At 36.5% G+C, this 18,172-nt stretch overlaps 1 protein-coding gene across 1 annotated transcript; it reads left to right on the forward strand.

Moving 5' to 3' along the window:
- The first annotated feature begins 482 nt into the window (after positions 1 to 482).
- On the forward strand, positions 483 to 16,991 carry LOC106175320 (decapping and exoribonuclease protein). The gene is made up of 7 exons (XM_013557261.2): positions 483 to 2,922; positions 3,429 to 3,652; positions 4,387 to 4,482; positions 4,635 to 4,740; positions 4,934 to 5,069; positions 5,358 to 5,452; positions 13,391 to 16,991. Exons 1-7 carry the CDS (start codon positions 2,561 to 2,563, stop codon positions 13,542 to 13,544), a joined length of 1,173 nt encoding a protein of 390 aa, XP_013412715.2. The 5' UTR covers positions 483 to 2,560; the 3' UTR covers positions 13,545 to 16,991.
- Positions 16,992 to 18,172: the final 1,181 nt, after the last annotated feature.

An 18,172-nucleotide genomic window follows, 5' to 3' on the forward strand; every position in this document is an offset into this window, starting at 1 on the left:
AGCGATATTTTTTTTTTCACTTTATCTATGTATATTGCATTGACAAGCAATGGCCAAACTATCACTTACAGAACTGTATTACCTCCGCCAAGGTACTATCGTACTATCTTGAGTGTCAATTTGAACAACGGAGTCGACAATGCATACTTTATGTTTCGGCCTCTGCATCGGGAAAACACGAACATATAATCATGTGATATCAATAGACAAAGCACATTTGGCGGTAAAGTATGAAAGGAGGGTGGACGGAAACGAACAAAACAAAGGTACCAGTACATCTAATATTAAACGAAAAATCCAACGAGAAAAGGTAAGGTGACGTTTTCTTTACAACGTTTTCATATCCCTCCCACCCTCCCATGCATTCATTTTATCGCCCACCTTTTACAATCAGATTTTTACTTATAAATTTTGATTAATTATTATGTATTTTTTCTTTATCAAGGGTATTTATGAAATACAAAATGTACTGAGTGACTCCCAATCGCCATAACAATCAATGTATTATTCAAAAAATTCTGATTGCTAAATGAACAAAAATTTTGTTCTATTTAATATGTACAAGAGAATAAAATCTTCACGGCCCACAATTTTTTTAGCTAATTTGTTTCATCACAAAAAATCAAGCAAGAGTAGTTAATGTAGGCCTACATGTACATTTAAGTAATAGTCGATTTGATAGTCATGTGATAAGCCAATGTCATCCCATCGGTGATTGTTATGTGATGAACATTGGACTTACTATCGTAGTATAGCGTGAGACGAGTTAACCAGATTATGCATTGGGTGAAAATAGGTGAGCTTGATTCTTGCATATGCAGATTTACAATTGCGTCCTATGATTAGACAATGCGTCCTGAGCACCGCCATGTTTTACCCTACGCGTTGTATCCTTGCATTACTAAGTGCGGGTGTTTGAAACTGAACACCGTTTTCTTGTACAGTTTTTGTGAAAAGAACTCTGCGGATTCCGGTGGCAAAATACTCCATTATATAAGTTCTGAATCGACCTTCTAGACGCGTGATGTCACCCTGAGCTTCAGAGATAACTTGACACTAACCTCTTCACTATTAGCCTAACTTCATCGTGTCAAGTTACCTCTGACCACATTCGATTGCCTCCGCCGCCCGCCAATCAAATTTAAAGCCCGCACTCAATGACTCATTGAACGATCTAGCCAATGAACGCGAACGAGTCAAAGCGCGCTTTGTTCAAATCCGGACCAATCAAAGATAAGGCTGAATATCAGGGACTTGCCGTAACCTGTGGGCAGCACGCAAAATACATCATCCCTCAGTAGATAATTAACCTATCGCTGGCTGTCAATCATCGGCAGCGCCTAAACCAATCAGCGCGCTGTATTTCTCACGCTTCAGTGCCGCCATGTTTTCGGGACAAACAACGTTCACATGACGCGTGTTTCAGCAGCGGGTAATACGAAACATACCTAGAGTTTTCTAATCCAAAAATGGTAAAAAGATGTCAGTGGGGCCGCTGCAATTCAGATTCAAGGTATCCTCAACGTTTAGAGGGCGGTGTGAAATTCATACCTTTTCCGAGACCGAAAAAAAATGCAGAAGAATGTCGACGATGGATCAAAGCCTGCGGCCGCCCTTTCTCTCAGCTTAATTTAGAAAAAGTTCACAATAAGTACGATCTCTTTGTGTGCACAAAGGTGAGTTTTATGTAATGTAATTATAATCTCCCTGCGTTTTTGTTTTCCCATTAAAAAGTGCTAGATGTGTGGTCTTTTAGTCTAACTTATAAATAAAATTATTTTCAAGCAGATGTGATGTAAACAATCGAGTATAAAAAGGGAATGCTTTGCAAGCCGATGTCATCTCGACATTTAGCTTCATCGCGTGCAGTTTTGTTGCATAACATTTAATATTTGATTATTGCTCGCACAATTTTATGCATAATTTTGAAAAAAAATGTTTACCAGCAGAGCTGTGTGGTGTAAACGTCACAGCATTTTCGATGGGGGCATTCTCTGGTGAAACGGTGCATGCATGTATGAAAATTGTTCAATGTCTTGGTACCGTTTTTAGCACTTCAAAGAAGGGAGACCCACACATCCCTCAGTAAATAATTATGCAGGGCATCAAACTGCTCTGGTTTCAATTCCGATATACTCCATGCTTTCTTTGTGTACGGTTATGCACTCGGAACTACTCGGATGTCTCCGCACTCGACAATAACTATGTTGTTAGTATGGAGCTTGCGGAATCAGCCGAGGATTGCCGATTGACGGTCAACCAAACAGCGTTTTCACCAAACTTTGGTGAAAAATTTTGAAACATGGATTCTATATAAACTAGGTCAAACTATTTTTGTCAGAGGTAACTTGACACGATGAAGATAGGCTATAGTGAAGAGGTTAGTGGCAAGTTATCTCTGAAGCTCAGGGTGCGTGATGTGGGAGTTAAACAACATCTCTCAGGCTTCCGATTACGGCCTACGTCACCGGGCCTACGTGCCAGCAGTCTTTTAAGTCTTATCGCTTTGGCACATTTTAGTTTCTGAATTCTTAATTTGGGTTATTATGTCCATTTAAATATGGCCAGAAAGAGTGAATATACTTCAAGTCCACATGGACGACCAGCTGTCTTCCGAGTTCATCCTGCCAGGAGATTTGAGGGAAAATTTCCTTTTGACGAACAGCCAAAGGAGATCGGTTGCTTCTCACTGGACGCAGACAGGTTTTTTTACGACGATAAGAGTCAGTTGAAATGGCTTCATATGCCAGAGAATGTAAATAATGTAAACTTTAATCTCAGGGATGGTTACAAAGTATTTCGGAAAAGGGACGATAGTGTCAAATATTACATTGACGAGTTGTTGAGATGGATCCTGGTGAACAGAAAGAAGTTTTTGTTGCCAGGTCAAGATGAAGTATCTGATGGTGCATTTCCTCCTAAGTAAGGATACTGAGCAAGCCAATGTTACGCAAAGCACATTGATTATATACCTCACGCAGTTGTAAAAAATGAGAAGTAATGCTCCAACTAAAATTTGGACAAGTTTATAGTTTTCTTTTAGTTTGTATTTTTTAACCTGTTTAGATGACTCAGTTTGATTAAGCGATAATGTAACAATAATAATCCATATCTGAACATTTCGTATTTTTGCCCTTTGAGGAGCCTTAGGAAGGCGATCTTTTGACAGATTTTTATATTTTTTCATTGTTTTATTAATTCTGGTCATTTGAGCTATTATGAGTCACTTGTTGGCTATTACATTAAATATATTTCTTTGCGTATGTTTTTGGGTCCTCAAACAAGCAACAAATCCTTGTCAATTACTGATCATAGCAGGGCTAGATGTATAAAAAAACATTTTTAAAGAACTGCTGTCTTATTCAGTGTTAATAAAAAGATTAAGCATTATTTGGTTTTGTAATTTTTTTTCCCTTTTTTGTTTTCAGCCTCCATACTGATTTTGTGTGCTGGAGGGGCTTGCTGACCAAGCTGCTTTGTACCCCATATGAGAACAAAGATGGTTGGCTGATAGCTGTGACAAAGTTTAATGGTACATATTACCTGTATGAATATGACACACCAGAGAGGATTGTCGAGAGGGAGAATATGTCAGAGAGGCAGGATGAAATGTGCTACTGGGGCCATAAGTTTGAGCAGTACATGGTAGCTGGTAGGTTTTGAGGGATCTAAGGGACCATTCCCAGGACCTATCATACTAACTATGGATCGATCTATCTCCAAATTCACACTAAATTGCAATCAACTTAGATGTCTTTCATGACTTCAAAAGCTGCTAAGGGTCAATTAATTATCGTTAAGCAGCTTTAGTAGAAGTGTCAGACATCTTAGCCGCTTAAGCTAAAAGCAATTTAGCGAGAAACCCCTTGAAGTTAGATCGATCCTGTTAAATCGATCTATAGGTATGGGAACCCAGTCTAAAAGCCATCTTATCATTTACACCTATGCTTGTTGGCAATTTGTTACTGTGTGTGATAAGTTTTTATTGCTTGTAAGATTGTTGCTTATCATGAGGTAAAGTACAGTTTTGAGGACCTGTGTATACTTGTACGTATCTGCTCTGTTGAACCTCGATCCTTATTCTGTTTTGCAACAATGCTGTTTATAGCTTTATAGCTGCCATGAATTTTTTAAGTATAGGTTGTTTTTATATATTGTTTGTATCTGCAAAACAGATGATTAAAAGTTACACCAAGTACACTAGAGTACAGAGACATCAGTACAGTTAACACTAAGACTGCAGCACAGTATAACATAACATTACAAAGTTGTATGTGTTACAATTAAAAGCAATGGCACAATGGCACAATTAAGATCCTAATTGATGCCTATAAATGATTATGTTTTGCATGGGGACATGCACTTTTGAAATTAATTGCTCTTTAGCAAAACCAGACGGCCAACCAGACACTTGTGTTCCTGTCAACAATTATGAAGCATTTTGTCTTGTTGTGAGAAGAAGACTAAAAGAACATTCTCTTGGTGAGTAATCTGCAAATACCTGGCATGATAAACTTTAGGCAAGTACTATACGTATTTTAATTTTGCTTAGAAAAAGGGAAAATATTTTACTGAAACTGGCTCCATGTATTAATAATTAGAGTGACGTGTAATATAATAGCACTGTTTTCCAGTGTTTGCTGGGAAGACTGACTGCTATGACGCCAAAGAAAAATGTTATGTAGAATTTAAGACATCAAGAGAGATATATCAGCCAAATCAGGATAGAAATCTCAAAAGGTACAATTTTGGTTGGTATACGGTATCAAATCTTTTCTCGTATTAATAGAGACAAAAATGCAGAAGTCAGTATTACAACTTCATTGGTTATATATATGATAACAATGATGAAAAAAAGCTAATTTCTGCTTAAAAAATCAGACGAACTTTTTTGTCACTTAGATTCATCACAGTCAGTACCATATTCGTCTAGGTTTAAGTTGATCAAGTGGTGGGCCCAGTCATTCCTACCTGCTGTTCCTAAGGTTATCTGTGGTTTCCGTGACGATGATGGTGTGGTTAGACGGTTGAAGACTTACCGCACTCTGGACATGCCCAACATTGCCAAGGTATCAGTATAAAAAATTTTAACGAAGTATCAGCATTGTGAATTACCTTGTAACTTGAATGTAATAGCCTTTAATAACATTTTGAAGGCACCAGTTTGTTTAATGTGTAGATTTTTACAGGTTTAAAGAAATTTTACTTCATAGAAGTTGCATATATTAAACACTATTATTATACCTTTCCTTGAAATAATCATAAGATTTCAATCTCTTTTTGTAAAATTGTTTGTTGAAAAATTTAAACTAGAATAATCAATTCAAGATTAGTTAATTAGAAGTTTATGAATTTAGCATATTCCAAATCCTTGGGATCCTGCAGTTTGTATGAACTTCTGCGATCAGTTCCTGACCTTTGTCAAGCAAGTTGTCCTGAAAGATGACCCTAAGTAAGTAACAATGATAAATATTCTACAGCTACTACTTGTAGCTGACTTATATTCAATGTGTGAGTCTCTGTTCTGTCCAGTTGATTTAATTATATTGTGTCACTTCAGTGGTTTGTCATTTTCAGCTGTTGTTTTATTATTTATATTTCTATAATATATAGATTTCATCTCCAGACTAAAAAATCATTATTCAAACTAGTATATTTTTTATTTATTTAATTGTTTATTTGTGTGTGTAATAAATTGTAATGGATGGTCAGACCAGCAGAAAAGTCTTTCTCCATTAAAACATGGGTATATCCTTTTACAAAGTTCTATTTTGTGTAACATTTCCAAACATTTTTTTCAGTGATAAAAATATAAATTTCATAATTTTTATGTACAGACACAGATGTGTCTGTACATATTGCCGTCACCTGCGTCTGTCGTAACCGTCATCGCCATCGCCGTCGTGCACTTTCAGCGTAAACATGATAAGTGAAGACAGTTTTACCTTTTGGGTTTATATTTACAGAGCTGATGGATATTCGTAAAACGCAGGTCAAGTTCGAAAATCAGCATGATCGGGCCATTATTTTAGCAGTTTTGTTGTTTTTTCACTTTTCAGCAGATACTCAACACTATTAACACATTTCAAGGCAAACCAATACGCCTGTTGTCATGAAAATCACTGGTGTAATCAATCTTACTTAAACGCATTTCAAGTTGAAAATCAGCATGATCTGGCCATTATTTTAGAAGTTATGCTGTTTTCTCACTTTTCATCATATATGCAACACTGTAAACACATTTCAAGGAAAACCAATATGCTTATTGAAGTGAAACTCACAGGAGTGCTTATTCTTACTAAAATACAGGTCGAGTTAGAAAATAAGCTTGATTGGTTCAGTTTTGATGCCGTTACAACCATTCCACGAAAAAGGGTACAATTCTGAATAATACCTGTCACAGCTTATTTTCGGTAGTAAAAGTATCTGCAATTTTGCTTTTCTTCGCCTTTTTTATAAAGACCCTATGTATTATACTTAAAGAACAACAATTAATGTAGTACCACTTGCTTTGACAGGAACCCCGGGGGTCTATATGCCACAAAAAGCACGATTTCTACGTGTCGCTTAGGTATTATACATGTAGCTGATTTGCCACAAGAAAACGTTTATACTTTCCCGTCTTTTAGTGTTTTTAGTCCTCAACTAATTTGAATTCATGTTTCCTTATCATACATGGTGTTCTCTGTCGAATTTGTTGGTTAGTTACGACACCGTCATAGTTTAATCAATGTTGCTCAGTAACCCCTAACCTCCTTAACGCTTTTTTAAGTCAATGTAAGAATAAAAGAAAATGCTCTTAAATGGAAAACGTGCGACTTATTTCCAATGTGATTGCACCGCATTTTCTATAATTGAAGAGAAATTGGCAATAATATTTTGAATACAAGAAAATCTTAATAACTGAATCAAATATGGAGCCTGTAACCTTTGGCATGATTGAAATATAACCTAATTTAGATGTTACCTAACCTCCGTAACGAAAAAATACTGTACCATGTTTACACGTGCATATTTCTTTAAATACAGTAATGGTGTGGGTTAAAATTCTTCTACTACTCTCTGAATACCTCTTCATCAGAATAATATAAAAAGTTCCCCAGTTTTGCAAAGGTCATATCACTGCATTTCTTTTTTGAAATTGTACCCCTTTTTGTGGAATGGCCGTAATATGCCTTGTTTTGTTTATAAATGCTTTTACGTAAGATTCAATTCTTACCCATGTTTATAGTCTCATTATTGAACTACTCAGATACGTATAACTGTTCTTTTGACAAATTTTTCATCTTTACAGGAATATTGTTAGTTGATTACATAAAAATGGTGTTAAACCTATTAATCTATTGTGTACTTAAGTGTCAAAAATGGCAAAAAAGTAAATCATTGCAGTTTGTCAGATTTAATAATTTACTATGTTCAGAATCTCAGAATGGAGCAAATTAAACATTTTACATTGTTCTATTGATATTTTCTACATCTCAACAATTTCCTTAGTTGATCATTAAAAAGTACAGTAAATTAATTGTTTTATGTAAAAAAGTGTTAAAATGGAAATACACCCATTTCAGTACAGTTCTGTATTGTTTACATTTTGGCAATTTCAAGGTTTGACTTTGAAGTTCCATAGTCCCGAAGACCTTTGCTAGTCACATTTTCTGAATATTCATGATATTTCTATTTTATTGTACCACCAGCGTTGGCACTGGCGGTACACATGGTTTTAGTCCCGTCCGGATCGTTCCGCTGGCTCCGCCGCCAAGTCACCGTTACCGCTTCTCCTCCTAGACTACAAGGGCCTGCACACCCATCTCTTGGATTTAGGTCACCGATAATCTCAACTCGCCCCACGTTAAATTTGGGCTTCATTGGTGCTGGGGTCTAGGTGCGGCGCTCTTTGCAATGCACCCTTGTCAAAAAATTGGCAAAATTAAATGCTAATTATCTACCATACCGAAGGAATTATGGGAAAAGTATCTATAAACGGCTGACCGAAAGTCATATGTGGAGATTTCAAATATGCCCTTGGATTTGACCTTTGACCTTTATTTCAAGGTGGAACGGGCCAAACTTTTTTAAAAAATTAATTTTTTTACAGAAAAAAATATTTGCGCTGTTATTCAGAAACTACACCGACCTAACCTATAATATTATTGGCAGATGTTACCCTTTAGGTCATCTTTCATCTCCTTGAGTTTGGGTCAATCGGTGCATTTTCACTGGAGTGGAGATACCGAAACTGAAAACTTTCTCTAATTCAGGAACCGTAAATGCTATAGACCTCTTCTTTTTCGCATTTTGTAGAGCATGTCAAGCCCAACACTGAAGGTGGTCTCCATTTTTTCTTATTTCCATACGGTTTACGAGTTATGCTGTATTAAAAAGTACATTGTGGTGGTGAAAGCAAAATGTGAAATATGCCCAGCAGGCATAGTTGCGTTGGATCAACGTTGAAAACAGGTTGATACATTGAATTGCTGTTGATCTACCTAATTTCAACGTAAAATTAACGTTGATCCAGCCACGTCGAAACACCGTCATAATGTGACGTTGACTCAACGTTGTATTTTGGTCATTGACACAACCTTCCAGACATGGATTATATTTTAAAATATTAATTGTTGAAAACGTGATACTTTGTTTATCAATACTGTAACTAACTTTATCAAAATAATCAAAAAAGTGGTAAAAGTAAAAGTGACAGTTGTTTTGTGTCTTTAGTGAACTAGTGAATTTTCTTAACTTGTTATTCAGAAATACATTCCAATAAACTGAATTCCGTGCAAGGTCAGCTAACACTAAGATGAATAAGTTGCTGTAAAGGTGATGGAGTGAAATAATAAAGTTAACAGTTCTTGGTAACCTGTTATACATAGACGGGTTGAGGTGACTGTGACTTTGTTACATACACTGTGTGTATATATATATATATATATATATATATATATATATATATATATATATATATATTAATCTAAACCTTGGAAATTTTAACTTAAAGGCCATACTTTTATACCCCACCCTCAGTTCATTTCAATGTCTTTTCATGCAAGAATGTTGTCTAACAACTGGGGTTGATACAATGTTGTTATCTGACTTTGATACAACGTTGTTATCTGAGGTTGAGTCAACTTTCAAATCCAATGTTTATCAAATGTCTTATCAACGGTATAGGTCCAACGTTGTTTCAACGTTAAAACAACATATTTTGCCCGCTGGGTGGTTATGTGTAATACTAACGACTTTTCTTTATTTCAATTAATTTTTTGAAGGAAATTTATGGCATATTATTGTAACTCCAAAATTGTAACATTCAGTCCCTTACATCTCCAAAACTGGCAGAGATAGGTCCATAGTTACTATTAAAGTTATACTGGCAATTTAACTGTGGCCTTAAAATTGACCTTTGACCTACTTTCACCACGAACTGAACTTTGCAACATTTAAGTCCCTTATATCTCCAAAACTGGCAAAGAAACACCCATAGTTACTATTGAACTTGAATAGGAAGTCATATACTGGCAATCTAACTATGACCTTAAAATTGACCTTTGACCTACAGTACTTATCACCATATACTAAACTTTGCAACTTTTTTCAAGCTTATACTTTCAAAACGGGCAAAGTTACGCCCATAGCTACTATTGAAGTTGAGTAGGAAGTCATATACTGGCAATTTAACTGTGACCTTATAATAGAAATATGACCTACTTTTCACCATGAACCGCTCTTTCCAATGTTTCCTTTATATCTCTAAAACTGGCAGAGATATACACCTATAGTTAGTATTAAATCTGTATAGGAAGTCATATACTGGAAATCTAACTGTGACCCTGAAATTAACCTTTGACCTAATTTTCACCATGAACTGATCTATGCAAATTTTCTATCCCTTATATCTCAAAAACCATCAGAGATACACCCAAAGTTGCTGTTGAACTTGAATAGGAAGTCATACACTGGCTATCTAACTGTGCCCTTGAAATTGACCTTTGACCGACTTTTTATGATGAACTGTTTTTTGTATGTTTTCTAGCCTTTAAATTTCCAAAATTTGCAAAGAAATGCCCATGGTTACTATTGAACTTGAATAGGAAGTCATATACTGTGACATTGAAATTGACCTTTGACCTACTTTTTCACCATGAACTGAGCTTTGCGTATTTACTTGCCCCTCATATCTTCAAAACTAGCAGAGATATGCCCAGTGTTGCCGCTAGTTTTTTTTTTTTTTTTTTTTTTTTTTTTTTTTTTTTTTTTTTTTTTTTTTTTTGTCAGCATATATGCAACACTGACAACACATTCAAGGAAAACAAGTGGGTCTAGAGAATCACAGGAGTGATCATTGTTAGGAAAATACAGGTCAATTCGAAAATCTGCCTGATTGTACCATTTTTAGTTATATTTTTTTGCATATTTTGAGAACTCTGTTGATTGCATTTTATAGAGCTTGTCAAGCACAAGACTGGTGGTAGTGTCCCTATTTTTTTTTTTTTGGGGGGGGGGTCCATTCGAATGCGCTTACTCCAGCTGGTGGTACAATATCCAGAGGCGGTATGGCCTCTCTGATCCTCTAGTCATTAAAAATTAATAGTCATTATGCTGTTAAGCATTATGCAATATTGCATCAAAATTGAAGAGAACTCTATTCTAGGCACTGCCGCTATAGTGCCCATGAAAGGAAAACCATGTCACTCACTCTTTTCAAATTTACAGGAAAGAAACATGGGCCTTATATGCAGCTTCCTTTGAAAAAGAAAAAAAAACATTATTATTTAATGCTCAAGTTGTATTGACATATTCTTAGAAACACAAAAATATAGTTTCTTTGGTACACTCAAGAAATGACTTAGCAGCATTTTTGGTGGTGTGTGCAGCAGCTGTTGCATTTTTATTACACCGTGGGCAGAGAGGTTAACAGAAAAGCCAGAACTAGCTTAGGAAGATTCTAAGCTCTCATCAAGAGGTTTCCCACAATCCCCAGGTCATGTGCAACTAGTTATTTTCTAATAGACTTGTGAAGATTCTTTTGTCTATAGCTATTTATATTAGTTTGATCTTACCATCCAATATTTCATCTGCTTGCAGTCAGATTTCATCAGGGAATGAGGTTGTGACAGGTATGACAACCTGTCACCCCCTCTGGTGTGCTATTTGGTCAGATCCCCCCCCCTTGCCTGCCCCTCCCTTAGGAGTGGTAGGTAGAGGTTGGGTAGCTCAGTCCCATCATTCCGATTCAACTTGGCCCCATGTAAGCGGATGTTAATTGCTTCAAGAACTTTCCGGTGTAGATCTCGTGGCTCTCTTTCCAAGATTATTATGTCTTCTATGGTTGTTGATGTTATACAATGCCCTGTCTGTTCCTGGTGTTGGCTGAGGGCAGATTTTTTATCATGTTTTTTGATCGATTTTTGATGTTCAGCGATTCTTTCAGTTAAGGAACGTCCTGTCTCTCCGATGTATTTCTCTCCACACACCTGACACTCACACTGGTATACAACTCCACACTGTTCTCCTGGGTCTAATTTGTCCTTTGGGGATACTAGGATGCCTCTTAGTGTCTGTCCTGCCTTATGGTGTAATACTACATTCCTTTTTCTGAATGCTCTTTTTAGCTTTTCACTAACCCCTTTCATGTAAGGTAGTACTGCATATCCTTTGGGTTTTTCTTTTTCAGTCATGTTCTCGGGCCTTTGTTGTTTTTCTCTTCCTTTCTTTTCCCCTTCTTTTATAGCCCATTCTGGGTAACCACAATTTCTAAAAGCCACTCTGATTTTTTCCTTCTCTATCTCTACCTTGGGTTTCTCTTTTATCAGTGTGTCTGCCCTATGCATCAGCGTCTTGATGATTCCTATCTTCTGTTGGACAGGGTGGTGGGATGTCCACTGAAGGTAGTGGTCTGTATGCGTAGGTTTTCTATAAATGTCTGTTGTGATGTTATCATTCTTCCTAATAAGCTGTAAGTCCAGCATGGGTAATGTCTGGTTGTCATCTTCCCTTTCTATTGTGAACTTAATGCTGTCATGTTGTGCATTGATATGTCGGAAAAGCTCCTCCTCGTGTTGTTTCTGTATTATAACCCCTGTATCATCGACGTATCTGGCCCAAAATTTTGGTGGGTGGGTGGCTGTTCTTAGTGCCTGCTCTTCAAACTCTTCCATGAATAGGTTGGCCAGGACAGGAGAGAGTGGAGAGCCCATTGCCATTCCATATACCTGTACGTAAATACGCCCTTGGTACCGGAAGTAGGTTGTCTCAATTGTTAGCTTTAGTAAGTCCCCAAAGTCCTCTGGAGGAAGCAGTGTTCTGTTTTTCCAGGTTTTATCCTTCTTGGCCCTTTCTACTGCCATATTTGTCACTTCGTTGCCTGGTACGCTGGTGAATAGGGCTGTTACGTCGAATGAGGTTAACACCTCCCCCTCTTCCAGAGTGATCTCTTCCACTTTTTTCCACTTTTTGTATAACATCAACAACCATAGAAGACATAATAATCTTGGAAAGAGAGCCACGAGATCTACACCGGAAAGTTCTTGAAGCAATTAACATCCGCTTACATGGGGCCAAGTTGAATCGGAATGATGGGACTGAGCTACCCAACCTCTACCTACCACTCCTAAGGGAGGGGCAGGCAAGGGGGGGGGGATCTGACCAAATAGCACACCAGAGGGGGTGACAGGTTGTCATACCTGTCACAACCTCATTCCCTGATGAAATCTGACTGCAAGCAGATGAAATATTGGATGGTAAGATCAAACTAATATAAATAGCTATAGACAAAAGAATCTTCACAAGTCTATTATAATAACATAGCTAATGAAACTGTTCTACACTAGTTATTTTCTGCTTTTTGTCTGTACAATGCATTTGACAGCTTTGCTGCCTTGTTTTTCAGTGAAATTCATATCAGTATAACTTTGAAGGTCTCATCGGCCCAAAACATGCCATAAAGTTTAAAGAGATAATAACTCTTCGTTTTGGCCAAAAAATGAATTTTCCTGGAGTAAACAACAATTTTCCCATACTTACCAAAGGTCCATGAATCCATTTTTACTTTCAAAGTTAGTCCCTGGTTTTTTTCTAAAAAATTTGGTTTTTTGTTAAAATCTTATAAGAGATTATAAGAGAGTATAGCCATCAGTGGAGGTCACGTGGTCTAAAGACAAGCTCAGATATCAGAATAATAGCTATAACTTCCGTTTTTGTGGTAAAACAGAATATATTATATTTCTATGAGTTGTTCACAATGTTTTGATTATGAAATACAGATTTCATACGAAGAGTTATTATCCCTTTAAATAAATAAAAGGTGGGTTGGAAACTATACCTCTCATCAGTGTCCCAATAACCAACTTATTTCCCAGCCACATTTTTTTTTTTTTTTTGCTTTTTACAGGATTGTGTACATGTTCAAATGGTATCCAAGACAAGACATCACTTGGACTGAGCACCCACAAGACTCCAAGTTTACCTTTTTACCAAGCTGGTTTACTAACCCAGACCAACAGGGAAACAGCGGCATTAAGCTGGAAACAACCCAGCAGGCATAGTTGCGTTGGATCAACGTTGAAAACAAGTTGATACGTTGAATTGCCGTTGATCTACCTAAATTCAAAGTTAAATCAACGTTGATCCAGCCACGTCGACTCAACGTTGTATTTTGGTCAATGACACAACCTTGCAGTTATGGATTGTAATTTAAAGTATTAATTATTGAAAACGTGATACTTTGTTTATCAATACTGTCAATAAATTTATCAAAATAATAACAAAATGGTTTAAGGTAAAAGTGACAGTTGTTTTGTGTCTTTAGTTAACTAGTGAATTTTCTTAACTTGTTATTCAGAAATACATTCCAATAAACTGAATTGCTTGCAAGGTCAGCTAACACTAGGATGCATAAGTTGCTGTAAATGTGATGGAGTTAACAGTTCTTGGTAACCTGTTATAAATAGACAGGTTGAGGTGACTGTGACCTTGTTATATATATATATATATATATATATATATATATATATATATATATATATTAATCTAAACCTTGGAAATTTTAACTTAACTTATTTAACTTAATTAATGGCCATACATTTATACCCTACATATATTTAGCCATCAAACATGTCCTACTGTTAAACACATCCAGGCAAATTTCCCGCTGGGTGGGGTTGATATAACATTGTTTTCTGACGTTGATACAACGTTGTTATCTGAGGTTGACACAACTTTCAAATCCAACGTTTATTCAATGTCTTTTCAACGTTATGGTTCAACGTTGTTTCAACGTTAAAACAACATAATTTGCCCGCTGGGCAGTGCATCATTTTGATAGTTCAGTCTTACCTGAGTTTTCAGTATAATCAGATTTTGAACTGTGACAAAATTCTTTTTATTAAGGATTGTATTTAATGGTACTTTTTGCTGAAACTATTTAGTTGTATGTCCCAGAAGACAGGGCAACAGATTTAAGTGTGAAGGTAATTTTGCACATATACTGACAGTCGATAAAAACGCATCAGAAAACTTTCTTTTACATTTTTACCGAGAATCGATTCCAACCATATAAACAACAAATGCACTGGACTGACCACTCGGATTTTAAAATTTCTGCTTCAGCGATTTTGTGATCAGCTGTTACAAAATCATGTGTTTTTCTGTCTCGTGATTGGTGTGAATTAATCAGGTTCAATATATGGTGATTAATTAAGCCTATTTAAGGTAGTCACCAAATCCAGTATGACACATGACCAAAAAGTTCAGTGATGCCACGTCTGACACTGAAAGAGTGACTGTGGGCCCTGGGGATGCTGGAGGCTGGGCGGAACCAAAGACATTTGATCACGTGACCTTCCAATCTAATGATCTTTTCTGACCTTTATTTCACCTTGTGTGACTGAATAATGGGTCATATTTCACACGAAAACTGTTATTTTCTCAATGTGCCAAAGGAACATAAATATTATATGATTAATAAATAATGCGTTTTCATTGACTGTCAGTATAGTTAAACAAATACTGCTTACTTCATTTTTAGGATCTTTCTCCTTTACAACATCCATGTTATAGCTTCTGATATTTGTTATGTCCGTTTTATAGTATGAAAATATCAACTTAAAACACATCTGTTCAGACTGCCAATTCTTTGTGGTTGTTCTTAGGCTAATGAAGTTATATAGGATACTATTTGTGAAGCATTAATTTTGATAATTGTACCTGTCCATACAGTCTAACAGTAATCTTTCTGAAAAGTCCTGAAATGTTTTATATTCCCTAAACATAAAATGTGGCATATTTATTGTCAAGCTTCCATTTCCTCTCTGCTAGTTTTTGTGCTGCTGTTCCTGAGCTGCTTTTCTTGCTTTCTTTGCAGATTCTTTCTTCCTACTTCTTCCAAACGCCTTTTGTAGTTCTGAAAAGCTAATCTGGCTGATTCACCAAAGGCTTGGTGATGGGAACACCGTGGCTTGCCTTCATGTTTTGTAACTACATCATTGGTTGACCTCAGACCATTGACTGATTGGGAAGTGAGTAGGGTTCTGTACTGAGTGATTGTCCTCTTCTTGGCAGATAGACTTTTCTCAACATCTGCATTACCATGGATTAAGCAAAGACATGCTTTTACAAGTTTGGAAAGCACCTTAAATTTCAGTCTGCCTGTTCCAAATTTTATTTTGAGGACGTTCCACCAGTAATGATCAGTGCGGACATTTGATACCTCATTGTTGATGTACCAGTGTAAAGTCTGTCTCTTTCTGTTTTACACAAGAACAAAATGAAGTCCAGTTTGCTTTTCATAATCTATTAATAAACAATCATTAATATTTCAGACTTTGATCAGGAGAGAATCCTACAGTGTCCAACTATGATCCAAGAGAGAAAGTTAGAAAATTAATCAGCTATGAAGTCTAGCCTTACAAAATGATGTAAATTCCAGCTTGCAGTGTCATCTAAAACTGCTTATCTTTCTTAGTGAATGGAGATGTTCACAAACATATTATGATTCTCAGATTACAACAATGAAGAGTTTCTGACTTTGCTTTGAAATTATCAGTTTGATAAACATACAAAAACTTGAGAAAATGTTATTTACGACCGGCGTAGTTAGGTTTTTCAAGCACAGCTTACCAACAACGCCAAATGCAACAGTCGGTATCTTAGACTTAAAATTACAAACAAGGACCTCTGGATAACATTTAAGACACATTTGCAAATTCAGATAACACACTTAAGGATTAGCACAAAGGAAGGATTAAGATAATATTGAAATCACCCCCTTTAACTTTTATTTATCAATTATAAAAACACTTTCAGAATTAATATATTATTGGAATAACTTCATTAGACTTAGATTAATCAATCATAATGTTTTCGTAACCTTTATAAACCCTGTGCATATATTACATATGGATAGCCTGACCTCTTTCCAATTCTTTAACTGATTTAAGCTCTGCATTCATAGTATTGGGAAGTCCTTTTCTGCTGGTCCTCACTGTACCTCAAGCAAGTGTGGACCTTCGTAGCCTGGAAATATCAATGATTTTCATCAGCAGATCAGATAAAGCTTCTTGGTGTCGGAGTTGTCCACGCAACCTGCTGTGTTGGAGAAGGCTGACATTTTATCGGCTTCTTCTTCACTTGTGGCTTGTCACCAGGACTCTTCTCAAACGTAAACAAATCATATAGGATTTTTGCCCATCTGGCTTTTAAAGATGTAGGCCTAGACTCAAAGTCTGCATCAAAGTAAGACTGGACTCTAGCCGCTTCAAAATGGTGAGAGAGGGCTAAAGTGCTTCTGGGCATTATAATCCTTATATAAGTGCCTATCCTACCTAACATCCCTTCAGCATCGGCATCCTTTGACTTGACTATATCAGGTTGAGCACCCCTCTGTCAGAACTGGCACCCTCAATTCCCCGGCTATACTCTCGTTAATTCCAGCGGCTATGCGGCTATCCCACCCTCTATGTCACCGCTAAGGATGTGTAGAGACGCATATCCTCCCTCCCCCCCCCCCCCCCCCCCCAGTTCTGACAACATATCCTCCTACCAAGATCTTGTTAGTAGAGCAAATTCCATCTCCGGAGATCAGCTCAACCTTGCACCCACATGGCTGCGCCAAGTGACCGGAGATGATATCTCTGGACGAGAGCTGCGTCTCTTGACTGTAGATGGTGCCTGTCGGACAGACAAGTGGTTTCCAATCACAGGTAACCACAGGGGTTAACACATTCCCGTACTTTCTACAATGCCGATGTCGGTCGGCCTGCCCTTATTCCTACACTGATTCTAAGGCTTGTCAACCCTCACAGTTTGAGGGAGGCATAATCTTTTCAAACCCTTTTTTTTTTTTTTTGCTTCTTTGTCAATCAGCTCATAAAAGCTGCAGTGCAATCTGTTGAGTTTGAGTTATATTGGGTCCTTCAGTTTTTAACTTTAGCAGCTTCAGTAATTTTCCTTTCGAAATTCTGCTTCTTATTACCTCATGTGATTATTCTTACATTGGGCTGTGTCACACTCTTCATGAGTCCTTTCTCCATAAGGAGCTGGTGTTTTCTACTTCCCTCTTGCTTATCACTTTCACTTGTATGGACAATCATTTTTGATTCACTGTTATGATATGTAGGCAGTGCTACTTATAATTTTTCTATGGTCAAATAAGGCTGTTTTTTTAAACCTAAAATTGATTATTTTTTCTTAACAAACATATTTTAGTTATGTAATGTAAGTGCTTTTATGTGAAAATACATGTTTTATCTAGAATACTCTTAATTTTTTGTCATTAAGCTCTGTGATTTTTAATGTATTTATTCCTAATAATTGATTCGTAAATTGATTCGTAATTGTTTTATGTATATGTAAACGAAGTCTTCTGAACATGTTAGCATGGATTTTAGACTCAAAATAAATTTATTATTATTATTATTATTATTATTATTATTATTATTGTTGTTGTTGTTGTTGTTGTTACCAGTATTATTATTATTGTTATTATATGTTCAGTGTTTAACCGAAAACCCAGGACTGCCCATCCTACCATCACCTTAAAAATATTCATAAACACAAAATTGTCCAACAAACTGTGAAACAAGCCTGAGTAAAATCTCTAAATACAGTTGCCAAATATTTTACATAATGCTAAATTGGTCTTGTTTGGAATGATAATGTGTCATAAAAACTCGAA

Source organism: Lingula anatina, chromosome 4 (genome assembly GCF_051362555.1).
Source record: "Lingula anatina isolate TDL-2025a chromosome 4, LinAna3.0, whole genome shotgun sequence".
NCBI classification, from domain to species: Eukaryota; Metazoa; Brachiopoda; class Lingulata; order Lingulida; family Lingulidae; genus Lingula; species Lingula anatina.